General features: G+C 35.3%; 1 protein-coding gene across 1 annotated transcript; it reads left to right on the top strand.

Moving 5' to 3' along the window:
* The first annotated feature begins 8,186 nt into the window (after window positions 1-8,186).
* LOC132638111 (sugar carrier protein C-like) lies at window positions 8,187-11,859 on the top strand. Its single transcript, XM_060355092.1, has 4 exons — window positions 8,187-8,335; window positions 9,040-9,365; window positions 9,740-10,369; window positions 10,923-11,859. Exons 1-4 carry the CDS (start codon window positions 8,203-8,205, stop codon window positions 11,442-11,444), a joined length of 1,611 nt encoding a protein of 536 aa, XP_060211075.1. The 5' UTR covers window positions 8,187-8,202; the 3' UTR covers window positions 11,445-11,859.
* The last annotated feature ends 4,086 nt before the right edge of the window (window positions 11,860-15,945 follow it).

Raw genomic sequence — 15,945 nt, 5'->3', positions numbered from 1 at the left:
GACACCCAATTTTGTCCCTCCTTTATTTAAGTTTATTCACTCAGGCGTCTAAATTTACTGACAAGCTAAATATTTTATTTTCACTACTATTATTTGCGCTACTTTTGTTTTTAACATTACGAGCATTACTTTATCATAAATTTTAAATGTTCGTCATTTCATTTTTTCCGGTTTGGAATCGTTAAATTAATTACAAGACAACACTTTGTAAAATCTTTATTTTTCTACATATTAATTATTAATTGTCTTTACATAGTATATGTTGTACTAGTTATTAATTTAGAAGCCCAAGAATAATTAAAATAGAGGAGGAAAGATCAACAACCTTCAGCCAAACTATTAGCCCATATTCTAATTAATTCAACCAGTCCATTACCCTTAAACTACCCAAACGACCAGCCCATTCGTTCTACCCGGTCCAGCCCATATCCTAAATTACCCGGCCCAATGTTATTTCCCTAAAACCTAATCCCTATCTCTCCTCTCTTTCTTTTCTCTTCCACCTTCGGCCGCCTCCCTCACCTCTCTCTTTCATCCGCTCCCATACGCTCCTTCTGTCTCCCACGTTCGCTCTGCCGCCTCCACTCACCCTTGTCTCCTCCATCCCTCTCTGTCCCCCGCTCCTATCTCTCATACGCTCCTCTCTCTCCTCATATTTTTCTATAAAAAGGGAGATTACTCAACGTTTTTAGGGGAGGAAAAAAGGATTGGTTTTAGAGGAGAGGATTCAGTATTTTTGAGGGACATAGACCATCTTCCCAAACTTGATTTTCCTTTCCGGTGAACTTTAGCCGTGGGGGACAACTACTCTATTTTCATTTTTCGTTTTTGAAACTTTAGTTACTTTAATCGGGTTCGGGTTCGTTCGAGTTCGAGCATAGATTCGAGACCCCGACGCCTCAGTTCATTGCGCACAAAAAAGTGAGTCCGAGGGACTCGTTTCTTCCACATTTGGCTTTGGGCTAAAAGCCCAACATGGCCTCCTTCCTGTCCAGCCTCTGTCCGCTGCACAAATAGAAAACAAAATCTGGGCCAAAGCCCAATAGACAAGAACAGCCTTCAGCAGCAATATATAAATGATTCTGGGCCGAAGCCCAATGGCAAACAAAGTGTAGCAATTTCCCTTAAATGACTGAGCCCATTTAGTCATCTTTGCTCCTTTATCTTTGTGCCTTTAACTTGTATTATTTGACTAACACTTTTTTCTTATTTTGTTTTTCCTTAGCTAGAATAAACCTTAGTGACATTAAGGGGTTTAGTTTAGTAATGGGTAGTTAATTTCACTAATTACATTCACTTCTATTTATATTCTAAACTATTTATAATATTTTTATATATTAGAACAATTGACATACAAAATAGCATGGCCACATATTTTGGCTAAAAGAATCATAATTTATGCTTACTATCTTAGAAGTTTAAAACGTCACAAATTTTACACTAACGTTAGCTCATTCTAAGAAATAAAAAGGCAAACTAGTTTCAACGGATAAACTCTTTCACTTTAGTTCCTTTCCAACACTTGAAATGTATATTTGTTTAAAATAACTTTCACACAATATAACATTAAACTAATAATCTTTCTATGAAATCTTTAAAATTTATTTAATGTTAATCTTACATTAACTCTTTTAATTTGTGAGTCGGCATAACTCACTTTTCCAAATACATATAAACATTACATGTTCCGCTTCTTTTAGTTTATTTTAACTAAACTCTTTTATACAGTTACCAGTTTTACTTTAAACAACTTTATCAATATTCACAAAAAAAATCATTTTTCTTTCTATAATGTTACATTTACATTTGGCCTAATTAAATTTTAGTCCGGTCGGATTAACCATTATTAATGGAACTTAGAGGATGCCTAATACCTTCCCTCTAGGTTAGTTGAACCCGTACCTAGAATCTTAAGTTTCGCAGACCTTAAACAGAGCTAACTTTAGAAAATTAACTTTAATGAACTTTAGGTGTCCTAATTCACCATAAATAATTAGGTGGCGACTACTTAAAATAAACAAAAAAACAGGAATCACCAATATGTCGTATTTCAAATTTAACCCGGTTAAAATGGGGTATGACATACACGAGTCCTGAACAAGTTTCAATGGGTGATGGTAATGGTATTTCGATAACCGACACTGGTTCCACTACACTAAATAATCCCATTCGTTCCTTCTCATTACATAATATTCTATGTGTTCCATCTATTAAAAAGAATCTTATATCTGTTTCAAAATTTTGTCAGCAAAACCAAACATCTATTGAATTCTTTCCTTTTTCTTTTGTTGTGAAGGCACTGACTACGGGGGCACCACTATTGCAAGGCCGGAATAGAGATGATTTGTACGAATGGCCAAAGTTTGCGACTTCAGCGTATTCATCTCCTGCAACCTACACAACAAATATTTTTAAAGTCCCTATATCTATATGGCATCGTCGTTTAGGACATCCTAATATCCGTCTTTTGAAGTTTCTTTTAAGAAATTACCATTTGCCTTATTTTGATAATTTTCAATCTTGTAATTCATGCAAGGTCTTTTCTGAATTTCGGTCACTTATTGAGAAATTTTTTAATACTAAGATTCTCACCCTCTATTCTGATGGGGGAGGAGAATTTAAGGGACTAAAATCACTTCTTGCTGAATTTGGCATTCAACATTTATCCTCTCCCCCATATACGCCACAGAGAATTGCCTTATCTGAAAGACGTCATAGACACATTATAGAAACTGCTAGAACCCTGCTTCACCAAGCATCACTACCACCCCAATTTTGGAGCTTTGCTTGCCAAACTGTTGTTTACTTAATTAACAGATTTCCTGCATCCTCTACTAATATTTCACCATATCAAGCTCTCTTTGGTACCACTCCCAATATTTCCTCAGTTTTTACGTTTGGTTGTTTATGTTATCCTTGGCTAAAACCATATACTAAAAATAAACTTGAACCAAGATCCACACCATGTGTCTACTTAGGATTCTCCACTCACTTTCATAGTCATCAATGCTTTGATCCCGAATCCTCAAAAATATATTTTTCCTGAGATGTTAAATTCCTGGAAAATATTTTTCCTTATGAAAATATTTTTTTCAAATACAAAGGATCCTCTCATAATATTTCATGGTTTAATTCTATATCTAATTCAAATACATCACCTTCTACTCAATATTCTCCAGATCATAAATTATTTTTTCCTATTACTCTACGCAGTCCGCTCCCGATCAAAGATCCAAACTCGGCTCTTCGTACAAATGACTCTACTGGACCAGCAATAGTTGTGCACCCTCAGTCAGAGAGTAATGCCATCGAACAAAATCAGGTAACTTCCTCCCCTCTCAATATTTCTTCCTCTCCTACTGATTCACACACGATTACCCCTTCTGATTCCCCTCCTCAACAACCCCACTCAACACAACCTGACGTCCCTTCTCAGACGGACCAACCTTCACTACCACGTCGCCCTGTCACTCGTTCCCAAAATCAAATTTCTAAGCACAATCCAAAGTATGCGTCCATGGCCACAGTCACATCACAAATACCACCAGTCATAGTCAAACAAGCTTCCAAGGACCCACAATGGAGAAGCTATGCAGAGTGAATTTGAAGCCCTCATGAGCAACAAAACATGGGACCTTGTCCCTCCATCTGATCAACAAAATATTGTGGAGAATAAATGGATTTTTCGCATCAAGCACAAAGCCGACGGATCGATTGAACGGTACAAGGCTCGCCTTGTAGAAAAAGGTTTCACTCAGCGGCCTGGAATCGATTATGTTGATACTTTCAGTCCCGTTGTGAAACCAACAACCGTTCAGACAGTAGTTGTCATCGCCACACAAAACAAGTGGACGCTTCATCAACTAGACATAAACAATGCTTTCTTACAAGGTACATTGACAGAGGAAGTCTTCATGAAACAACCCAAAGGTTTTGAGAATCCCGATTACCCGAACTATGTATGCAAACCGAATAAGGCCATATATGGTCTCAAACAAGCACCTCGTGCTTGGTACACCGAGCTCACAAATTTTCTCAACTCTGCTGGTTTTCGCAAGACGCATTCTGATCATTCTTTATTTACCTTACATTCTCACGCAACTGTCATTTTCTTGCTTGTATATGTAGATGACATTGTTATTATAGGAAATAACATTCAAACCATTAACAACATCAAGAAGGCACTCTCCAACCATTTCTCTCTCAAAGACCTTGTCCCCCTACATTTTTTCTTGGGCATTGAAGTAATTCCTCAATCAGATGGCTTATTTCTTTCTTAGACCAAGTACATAATGGACGTGTTGCAAGAGTTCTCTACGCAGGACTGTCAGGGTGTCTCAACACCTCTCTCTACCACGAGTTCACTTCGGTTGAATGATGGCTCCCCTCCTACAGATGCAAAGCAATACCGAAGTGCAATTGGCAAGCTCCAATATCTTGCATTTACTAGACCGGACATAAGTTTTGCTGTTAATAAGCTTTCTCAATTTATGCATCAGCCATCTCGCACACACTGGCAAGCAGTGAAGCGTGTCCTTCGGTATCTCAAATCAACTATCCATCACAGAATTCTTTTTCGTCGTGGATCTAATGCTTCCCTCCATGTCTATAGCGATGCCGATTGGGCAGGTGACCGCGATGATCGCACTTCTACTTCTGCTTATATTGTCTATCTTGGATTAACACCAATCAGTTGGTCGTCGAAGAAACAAAGAACAGTCGCTCGATCTTCAACTGAGGCTGAGTATCGTGCTGTTTCTCATGCCGTTGCCGAGACAAATTGGCTCACCAATCTTCTCAAAGAACTTCGTATCTCTCTTGACAATGCACCAACTATCTACTGTGACAACATCGGCACCACCTACTTGTGCCAAAATCCAGTTTTCCACAGTCGAATGAAGCACATAGCCATCGATTTTCATTTTGTCAGGGACCAAGTTCAACGTCAACAGCTTCGCATAGTCCAGGTTCACTCAGCTGACCAGCTAGCTGACCTACTTACTAAGCCCTTATCCAAAGCACAAACTCAACGGGCTGTCTCCACGTTAGGGGTCGTTCCACCACCCCCTAACTTGCGGGGGCATAATGGCGCTAAATTAGGATAGAATATTTTTCATATCAGTATCATATATTCTTGATTTTGTATAGTATATTTCTGATTCATATACCTTTAATTGCTTGATAGGATTCATTAATTTTACTGATATTGTGGGATCTATTACCACATAATTCTTTGTATTTAAACAACACATTGTCAATGAAATACAACAACCTTTTCCTGTGTACTTTGCTCCTTTAAAAGGGAGTTAAGAGTGTTCAATTGAACCTGCTTCTGTTTAACGCTAAAAAATGATTTTAGAATAATCAATTAAATTTGTTAAATGGAGTTAAGACAAGCGAATCGTATTCGATCAAAAACTCTTTTTCTTGTAGTTAAATCGAGAAGCGTAAGTAATGTAGGTATGTAAAGGACACGAAAATAAAGGAACAAGAACAAGGAATAGAGAAGAGGGCTTGATATGTTTTGTGTATTCAATAATTAGGGTTACAGGAGAGAAGAATAAGGGAGAAGAGTTTTTCCGAGTCCGACCCCTCTTCCATTCTAGGAGGGCCTATTTATTGATACAACGTGTGAAGGCTTTTTCCTCAATGTAAAAGTACAAGTGCATAGTGAGAAGTGAATACTCAATAGTGTAAGGTACCATTGCACAGTGTTGCAGAGCGGGCATTGGGCTCGAGGTGGACTGTCGTTTGGGTAGAGTCGGTGGGAGAGCATTACAGTCGGAAAGAGAGCTATGACCGGGAAGGGAGATACCAAGGGAATCAGTGTCCCTCGTTGCTCCGACCCCGGGCGGCTCGGCATAGCACCAAGGTAATATCAGTCCTGACACACCAGGGATGGAGATTCCATATGGTCAATGGGCCGTGATTGCTGGTATCATCGCAGGTCCGGGTGCACCTGAGTTAATAGTACTTCCACATGTAGGATTCTTATTAGACCATTTGTCAAGCCCATATTTTACCCAATACAACTTCGACAAATATTGTACTACACACATAGAGCTAAACTAATATTTTTGATTATATATGAATCGTTGAATCTCCTTCACATGGATAAAAAATACCTCTCATAATTAGCTATGGAATGTAAATTTTTCTTTTTTTATAGTCCAACTTTTAACGGAGGTTAAATGTGCGCCTCGAAAAATAGTACAGGGGCAATTTTACGACCTTTTTCCATTTTAGAAAAGCTAATATAATTTCCCATAGTCAGGAACGTGAAATAATATTCATTTACATAAATTCTTGTTTCTAAACGCACCGCTAAAATTAAAAACAACCTTTTTTGAATCATTCGAGATGAAGTTAAACTGTTATTTTCATATCTAGATATTCAGTATTATAATTTGTTATAATTCTCAACTTTTATTATCAAAGCCTGTCCAATATTTATCCAATCTTTCAAACTATATTGAATGTATACAATCTTTCAAAATTAAACTACATTGGTTGAACCACTTATGATATCCAATCTAGAGCTGTGTTCGAACCACCATCCTTAGTAGAAATTTAGTAAGCTGACTCTTTTCAAACATTCACAACTCTGTACAAGTATAACTTTTTTTTGGTGCACAAACATTGTAATTGTACAGAAACTACAGATTATAGTTGCAATTTAGTTGTTGTAACTACACCTATAGGAAAGTGGAATTATCCAACGAAAGATTTATTATTTCAACTACTAATGAAGAAATATAAGAACTAATGGCTGTGAATATTTAAATAACATCTCAAAGAAGTCGGTTAAGTAAAAATATAATGTTAATATTTCTAACCGGAATATCCAATTGAAGTTTTGAAAGTTATAAGATTTTATCAAATTAGTAATATACTTTTAGAATGGTGTAAATACATTGAAATATGATATTAATCTGATAAGCTTTTAGGAAAAAAGAAAAAGAATTGTTTGTGGATGGATAAATTTGATCTCTGATTCCAAATGAATCTTTTTGAGATTAATTTTTTTATATGATTCCGTAAATAGCTATAACCCTACAGGATAAGTTTAACTAGAATCCTAGAATCCTATCTTCTCAAAATAGTTTGTTTTTTTCCAAAAAATAATAATCTTATTCCTAACAACTAATCAACTGGTATTATTTTCAAATTTGAGTTCAACTGAAATTTATGTTGGAATGAGAATCCTACGGTATTGGTTTATTACAAGATAGCCTTATCTCGAAACCTATTTAATTTGCCTTTTTTTTGGATTTCTTTTTACAATCGAGTGATCCAAATCCAAATTAAAGAAATAAGGCTTTTAATTTTAAAGGGGAATTTTCCCAATTTTAAATGCATTGGGCCGGACGTATAATGATAAGTCCATAATAATACTAATCCTATAATCAAAATCCATTATAAAATAATCCTATAATATAAATAGTCAACCTTGAGATTAAGCCACTAGTTGATTTTAGGAAAATATTTACTATGAATAGTAACAAGTATTTTAAATTTGAATTGCCATACAATATTTTTTGATTGTTAACAGTATATTACTTTTAAGTTTCGCCTCTAAATTATAAAATCTAGTGTAATCTCTCCACTTTTGTCACATAGAAATTTAAATATTTAAAATTAAACCTCAAATTTTATTTTGAAAATAAAAGAGAATATTTGAATTTTGTCTTCTCTAAATATCCACGCTATTTATTTTATCCGAGAATATCATTACTTAATGCACTAATACTAGAAATAGCTACATGTACGTTAAGGTAGAATAAATAAACTTGGAGTTAGAATTTAAATTGAATTTGGCAGTATAATTCACATATCAGTTGAATAATACAACTCTTTTGGTCTATCTTTACGAACTGTTTACTAATTACTAATACTAGTTATGTACTAATACGAACTCTTATTTTAAATTACACTGTCTAAATATTCAAACTAAAGGTAAAAATTTATAAAATAGTGTTCTGTTCCAATCAAAACTCTTTGCGCCGATTCACTGTCACCCTAAAACATCAGATAAAATCTGTATAATGAAGTATTTGAAAAGAAACAAACTCTTTATGATAAGAACAATAGATATAACAAAATTTTAACCTAAGAAGGTAATCTCGAGTCTATATATATTTACATACTATTACCTTCTGCTTCATACTTCTAACGTATAACACAAGAAGAAGAAAAAAAAAGATGGCTGGAGGTGGTGGAATAGGGCCATCAAATGGCAAGGCATATCCTGGAGAACTCACCTCTAAAGTTTTAGTTACTTGTATTGTTGCTGCTATGGGTGGTTTAATATTTGGTTATGACATTGGAATTTCAGGTTAATATTTGTTTCAACTTTTTTTTTTTTTCCTCAGTTCATATACTTATGTTTTGCATCGGATCACTATAGTGTAACATATTATGGCAAGTTACATGATTCAAGTTATAGCAAGTTATGTTGTTATGGTGACGTACGCAAGATCTGTATCAATAATAAGAATTTGAAGACGTGAAAAGACGAATAAATCACTATCATGTCATATTTTATACTTACACCCAATATTTTTATTTTGCTTAATTTCTATATCTAGATATCTTGTAAAATAGTTTGACTTGACACTGCTTAAGGCATCGGATAATCCTTCCGTCCCGTGATACCCTTTGGGGCAAGGTGCAGGGGCGGAGGCACGTAGGGACGAGGGGGTCCCCTTCGGCAAAAAATAACACTGTTTATACATGGTTAAAATAAGTTTTTACATATATATAGTAGGTGTTGAACACTCTTTGGCTTCTTCGTGTGTTTACTTTTTTTATATTTTGAACCCCATTAGTGAAAATCTTGGCTACGCCACTGACAGTATCCGCCCCGGTCACGTGACACCACTTGGGCAAGGTATCTCTGCCTTTGAGTTGTTAGGTTACCAATTAATGATTATTGCGGATATTTAACTGTTATTGATTTGATTGTATAAATATTTAATTATTACAGTGTCCGTTAATAATAGTACTAACATAGTGTTAATTTTTTATTTTTTTTACTAGGCGGAGTGACATCAATGGATGTATTTTTGAAGAAATTTTTCCCAGATGTGTATGCAAAGGAAGTACTGCACACAGTGTCAACAAATCAATACTGCAAATTCAACAGCCCAAAATTGACATTGTTTACATCATCTCTATATTTGGCTGCACTTGTTGCATCATGGGCTGCTTCAACTGTAACTAGAATAATGGGACGTAGATTATCTATGCTTTCTGGAGGACTTCTTTTTCTAATTGGCGCTATTGTTAATGGATGTGCCACAAATGTTGCTATGCTCATTATTGGTAGAGTCTTTCTTGGTTTTGGTATTGGTTTTGCCAATCAGGTACTTTTTTTTTCTTCCTAAAAATACTTTAATATTATAATCAAGATGTTACAATCGGTTGAATAAGTCTGTTTTCTCCAAGTTTGACCACTGAATCGAACAGGAATTCAAGTTTTTTTATTATGAAGTAAAAATATGGTTGTGAAATACAGTTATCAGTTGACAGAGTATTGTCTTTTTGTGATCATGAATGTTTTATCTTATTTTGTTTTCTTTCTGATTTTGATTATTTGCCTTTTCCCAACCTGAGGTTACATAATAAGCATAATTTAGACACACCCTGAAGATTTTTGTATGTCCTTTGACATTATATTAATTATGTGGAGTATATTTCAGTTCTATGTACTGATAGTGCAATATTATCTTTTTTACAGTCTGTGCCAGTGTACCTTTCGGAGATGGCACCCTACAGATACCGTGGCGCGTTGAACATTGTTTTTCAACTCTCCATCACAGTTGGAATTCTAGCAGCAAATCTTCTCAATTATTTCTTTGCGAAAATAAAAGGCGGATATGGCTGGCGTTTGAGTTTAGGAGGAGCAATTGTACCAGCATTGATATTCATCGTTGGTTCACTTTGCCTTCCTGATACACCAAATTCTCTAATTGAACGTGGTAAAGAGGCTGAAGCGAAATCAAGGCTGTTAAAAATCAGGGGAATTGACAATGTTGATGCAGAGTTTAATGATTTAATTGAAGCAAGTAAAAGATCAAATCAAGTGCAACATACTTGGACAATATTGTTGCAACGTAAATATAGGCCACAGTTGACATTTGCTGTGTTGATTCCTACATTTCAACAATTGACAGGGATGAATGTGATTATGTTTTATGCACCTGTTCTGTTTAAGACAATTGGTTTTGGGGCAACTGCTTCACTTATGTCTGCTGTGATTACTGGTCTTGTCAACTTTGTTGCTACTTTTGTTTCTATTCTCACTGCTGATAGAGTTGGAAGGAGATTTCTATTTCTTTTGGGCGGCATTCAAATGTTGGCTTGTCAGGTACTTTTACTATGACTAATTTCTTCCAATTAATTTCGTGTCGGAAAAATTGTTTTCATTTAACTATGGAAAACCCCCTTTCCGCATACTTATATATCATAAGGAACTGGAATGACCTAATTTTTCACACCAGTCATTTAACCCTTTTTGTTACATGTTAAGCAAGAACCCGTTTCACTTGCATATCAGAAGGAACTCGAAAGACCTAATTTTTCACACTAGTCTTTCCTAGTTGACTCTATAATGTGATGGATTTTTGTAATGCTTTATCACATGATCATGAATTTTTGTAATTAAGTATGTTTTGAGACATTTTCTTGACAAAGAACTTTTATTTACCTTTATGTCGGAAGGTTGTTGACTTTGACATATATTATTCAAAATTCTGCATGGATTTTGATTCACTTTTGAGTGATGGAGTCATTTTAATTGCAAGACTACAACAATTGTAATTCCCCTGTTACTAGTGATTTCAATCCTATATATATTGTTTATGTTAGCTCTTATTATCTTTGTTCTTTTATAATTATTTTTATTTTTATTTTTTGTACAGATTATTATAGCGATTGCAGTTGCACTAAAGTTTGGAATAAGTGGCGATCCAGGGACATTGCCAAAATGGTACGCGGCAACTGTTGTGTTGTTCATCTGCATATACGTTGCTGGTTTTGCGTGGTCGTGGGGACCTCTAGGATGGTTAGTCCCTAGTGAAATCTTCCCTCTCGAGGTCCGACCTGCTGGTCAAGCTGTGAACGTATCGTTCAACATGATTTTCACCTTCTTCATTGCCGAAATCTTCACAGAAATGCTATGTGTTTTCAAGTTTGGACTCTTCATATTCTTCGCTTTTTTCGTCTTCGTCATGACACTATTCATCTACTCCTTCCTTCCCGAGACAAAAGGGATTCCAATTGATGACATGGGCAAAATTTGGAGTGAACATAGGTTTTGGAAAAGATATGTTAATGAAGAAGATGATGATTCTCCTCAAACGCTACCCGAAAAATTGCAATCACCTGTGAGAGAGTATATCCAGGCTAAAGAGCAGATTCAGATGGTTGATAAACAAGTTTAAAGCAAGTGAAGTAGATTAGTTAGATTATTTAATTTATTAGTTAGAGGCTATTAGTTTACAATGAAAATTAGAGATATTTTTAAGTTTTTATTTATGTCTATGTTTTTGTTTCTAGTTTTGTGGTTATTAAATGTGAATTTCAGAGTCTTGGTTATTGTTACCATTATAATTCTCCCTTGTGTTATTTTTTCTTCCATTTACTTTTTTTTTTTTTTTAATATTTTATCAAATCATTTAAAAATTTCTTTACTTAGCTTATCGCAATCTTCTTACAACTATTTTCAGCTATCTCTTATCCCTGCCACATTTTTTAAAGTAGGATTTAAGTTATATAACCTAATAATGTACGATAATTTATACATCATCAATACATAAAATTTAAACTCGAAGAATAAAAAGTTTTACACTCAACTGCAGTGGAATATTGTAAGATATAAAAAGACTATATATGCTAAGTCTGTTTATCTGTGATAAGTCTCTTATCTCTGCTAGGTTTAAATTTAGAAAATTCGTTTTCTAAATAGCTATTTGGCGTGGAAAAAAATCCTTTGGAAATTTAACGACTATTTAAAGAAGACTGTAGTAGACTAGTAGTGCCTAAAGCCGTCTATAACCTATAAACTTGTTTGTCCAAGGTACATGCGGCAAGTCAAAAAGTTCTATGTTAAGGGGAATGTATTCATCAAAAAAATCTAGTTTGTGAACTTAATCAAATCTTGGACTTGACTTTTCACATAGGTATCACATTTCTTGGGCAATCTTACTCGTTTATTGCCAGTAAAACACAGTTGTTCACATGTCCTTTCAACTATACTCACCAAATATATTTGTATTCATCTAGAAAAAACATCAAATTATCAGAATCTAGTTTTCTTACCTAGTTACCTTGTAATGATTTATTAAGGGGACTAATCTAGTTGTATATCCTAGTAAAATTCCGGAAAGGAATCTTTTTCAGTATAATTAATTTTTCCTTATCACATAATGAATTAGCTGCCGAAAGGAGGAGAAATATTGCTTTAGTACTTTAAAATGAATATCGCAGCCTTATTTGTCAGTAAAAATTTCATGGCCCCGCTTATTTGGACGCTGCCGTTTAAGCACTAGTCAATGTCTTGTATGTAAACTTTAGACTAAACTGCTTCTCCTCCTCGTTCTTCTTTAAAAGCTCTTGATGTTGGTTAATAAATATTTCATGTCGATGTTTGGGTTATTTGTTTTGTAAATGTCAGGTACCAGGAGTGAAATCAAATAGATGAAATATAGTGAAATGAAAGTACCACAGGTGATATGAATGAATGAGTTAACAAAGTTCATATTACGAGTTTAACTGTGTAAACTCTTTCTTTTGAAACTCTACCTAACCATGGCCTACCCGCTCGAGTAACACTATTTTTGTTGTTGTATTAAAGTGTTTGTCTATTTTGCTGTCTTTTCTTTAACCTATAATCCTAAGACAAGACTGTAAGAAAAGAATGGGGGGGGGGGGGGGGGGGGAGAACAACGAATTGTGTAGCTTAAAGCAGCGGAAGATTAGTCGCTGAACTTGCCACCAAAATTGTCCCAAATCGAACTTTGATTCTCTTGGAAACAAAGTTATAATCCAGAAACTAAATGTCTTTTTATGTGTTAATATGGAAGAAGGAATGAAGAGAACTTGCTTCTCTATTTTTCTGTCACTGTACGTTGTTGAAGACCAGAATCCCTTTATTAAAGGGAAGTGAACAACAGTTAACCAAAAAACTGCTCCCACTACACTTCAACGTACAACTTCTTCAGACAAGTTATTTCTTTTTCTTTTTAATCTGATCTCTTTTATAACGGGTCGGGTTTACCCACATGGAGCGACCCATGACCCATACCTAACTTCCAATATCTCTCACTTCGCTCATGGTGGGCTAGACCCAAGCTACTATCATGTTAATAACACACATAATTCATACAGACAAACCTGCGAGCATCATGAACTATATAAGAGCTCCACGTACATAGGAATTCAATCACATGCGAAAAGAATCCACTATCAAATAGAAGGATCATATTACTTGCAATACCCCAGACACCATTCGCTACTCCAATAGCTAGTTATTCGATCCCTCATCCTCGAAAGAGGCAAACTCGAGTTTAAGTTTAACTTTATATCCACAATTACACTTGACACCCTTATGGTAAGTGTAATGGTCGGCCTGTGAATACAAGTCAAATTACTAAATTTTTTTGTCTTTCCTTTCTACTCGAATCTATCTGTTCCAGATCAACTGTTTTCCTAGACATGTACTGCATCGCCGAATCACTCATGGCTATTAGTAACATGCTAAAGTAGCAACACTGATTGAAACTTCAAGAAACAGTCAAAGTTCAAAGGGTATTCCATAGAAAAGTTAATGTAACTTTTCGGGGTCTTACACAATAAAGAAGCAGGGATCCATTCTTCCATTAACCCATTGGTCGCTTAGCACACGTGGTATGAAACACATGCGACGGTGTTCTCACCTTATAGTGGCGCATATGTCTCATTCATTTACTCATTCAACCCCGTACAGATCTTGATCTAGACACCTCCAGATGTCTAACCTGAGCTTCTCTCTTCAAAAATCTTCAAATTCATCTTCTTAGAGAAACACATATCTGGCTTACAAAATAAGTCATAACATGGTGGTGGAACTCATCTCTTCATGTTACTCCATGTAAGAGGCGATTGCTCGTGTGAGAGATCCAATCTCGTGACCTATTCGACAAATTTTATCAATAAAATTACATCATCACATGCATATAAGATATGAACACAAATTCAAGAGTTAAATATTGATGAAATTATTATAACAACCAAATCATTTTACAATATAGAAATATAATCATATCCTATGCAAACCTAGAGCCATAACATGTTTCTCAAACAGGTCTCGAGATATTGCCTTTGTAAAAGGATCATCTATCCTTTCTCGCATAGGTATGTATTGTAAAGTTACTTCTCCACTTGCTACTGTGTCTCTTACAAAGTTATACTTGATGTCAATGTGTTTGATTTTGATGTGATACTTATGATCCTTTTTGTATGCAATAGCCGCTTGACTATCACAATATAAAATCATTGATCCATGAGAATTCTTTGCTACACCCAAATGCTCAAAGAATCTTTTTAACCAAAACCTTCTTGTACTGCAGATGCACAAGCCACGAACTCAGCTTCCATAGTTGAAAGAGACATGCAGGTTTGTTTCTTAATTTTCCATGAAATAGCACCACCATTAAGCAAGAAAGTATAGCTGGATGTCAATTTTCTATCGTTCCGGTCACCACCCCAATCAACATATGTATATCCATGGGTTTGCAACTATTCATTCGGAAGCGTTCCAAAATTTTCATTATATAAGTTTCTTGAGATAGACTCAAAACCTTCTTGGAATGATCTCTTTGGATCTTAACACCTAATATAGTCTGGTTCACCCATGTCTTGCATGTCAAATGACTTTGAAAGCCATGACTTGATAGTTTTGACATACTCCAAATTATTTTCGATTAATAAATATCATCCAGGTAAAGAGAGAATTACAAACATTCCATTGGACGTTTTCACATAGATGCAATGGTCTTTATCGATCATGGTGAAATCATATGAAATCACCTCCTTGTGAAATCTCAAATACCACTGCCTTGAAGACTGCTTCAGGCCATAGATAGATCTATTTAATTTGCAAACCTTCTTTTCTTGGCCTTTAACAACGAAACCTACAGGTTGTTCCATGTAAATTTCCTCGTTTAGTTCTCTATTGAGAAAAGCTATCTTCACGTCCATTTGGTGTAACTCCAGATCCAAACGTGCGACAATAGCCAAAAGTAAGCGAATTGAGGTAAACTTCACAACTAGTGAAAATATTTCCTCATAATCTATTCCAGCTTGTTGGGTAAAACCTTTAGCAACTAATCGTCCCCTTGTATCTTTCTATTGACTCGTATGCTTTGCGTTTAACTTTCAAAGCCCATATGTTCCCAATAGCTCTAGGCCCAGAAGGAAGGTCAACCAGGTCCCAGACTTTGTTGGTTCTCATGGACTCCAATCTTCTTTCGTTGCTTTCATCCATTCATCTTTTTTAGGGCTTGATAAAGCCTCAGTAATAGAATTAGGCTCATCCAATTATGTGGGAGATACCAAGAAAATTTAATCTTCAATCTTATAAGATCGTTTAGGTATACCTTTTTTAGTACTCTTACGTAATTGAACTTCAGATTCCTCAATAGGATTTTGAGATTCAAAACTCCCACTTGGATCAGGAATCAATCCTTGATCTATTTGACTATCAAGCATGTCTGAAGACATTGTCTGATTATATGAATTCAACATTCGTAAAGAGGCTCTCCTTGCTTAATTTCGCTCTTTCTTGGAAAATCATTTTCTAGAAATGTGACATCGCATGATTCAATTTCAGTAATACTTCCATCTTCTAATTCACTGATGAACACATACCATTTGGAGTGTTCTGAGTATCTTATAAGATACATT

Source organism: Lycium barbarum, chromosome 4 (assembly GCF_019175385.1).
Source record: "Lycium barbarum isolate Lr01 chromosome 4, ASM1917538v2, whole genome shotgun sequence".
Classification (NCBI taxonomy): domain Eukaryota; kingdom Viridiplantae; phylum Streptophyta; class Magnoliopsida; order Solanales; family Solanaceae; genus Lycium; species Lycium barbarum.
This window is presented reverse-complemented; position numbering and strand designations above follow the sequence as displayed.

What these genes read in the sequence shown, in the direction of transcription:
- LOC132638111 (XM_060355092.1), top strand. Translation starts at nt 8,203, where the DNA reads ATGGCTGGAGGTGGTGGAATAGGGCCATCAAATGGCAAGGCATATCCT. An exon ending in TTATGACATTGGAATTTCAG is followed by an intron (nt 8,336 to 9,039) that starts GTTAATATTTGT and finishes TTTTTTTACTAG; the next exon opens with GCGGAGTGACATCAATGGAT. An exon ending in TTCAAATGTTGGCTTGTCAG is followed by an intron (nt 10,370 to 10,922) that starts GTACTTTTACTA and finishes TTTTTTGTACAG; the next exon opens with ATTATTATAGCGATTGCAGT.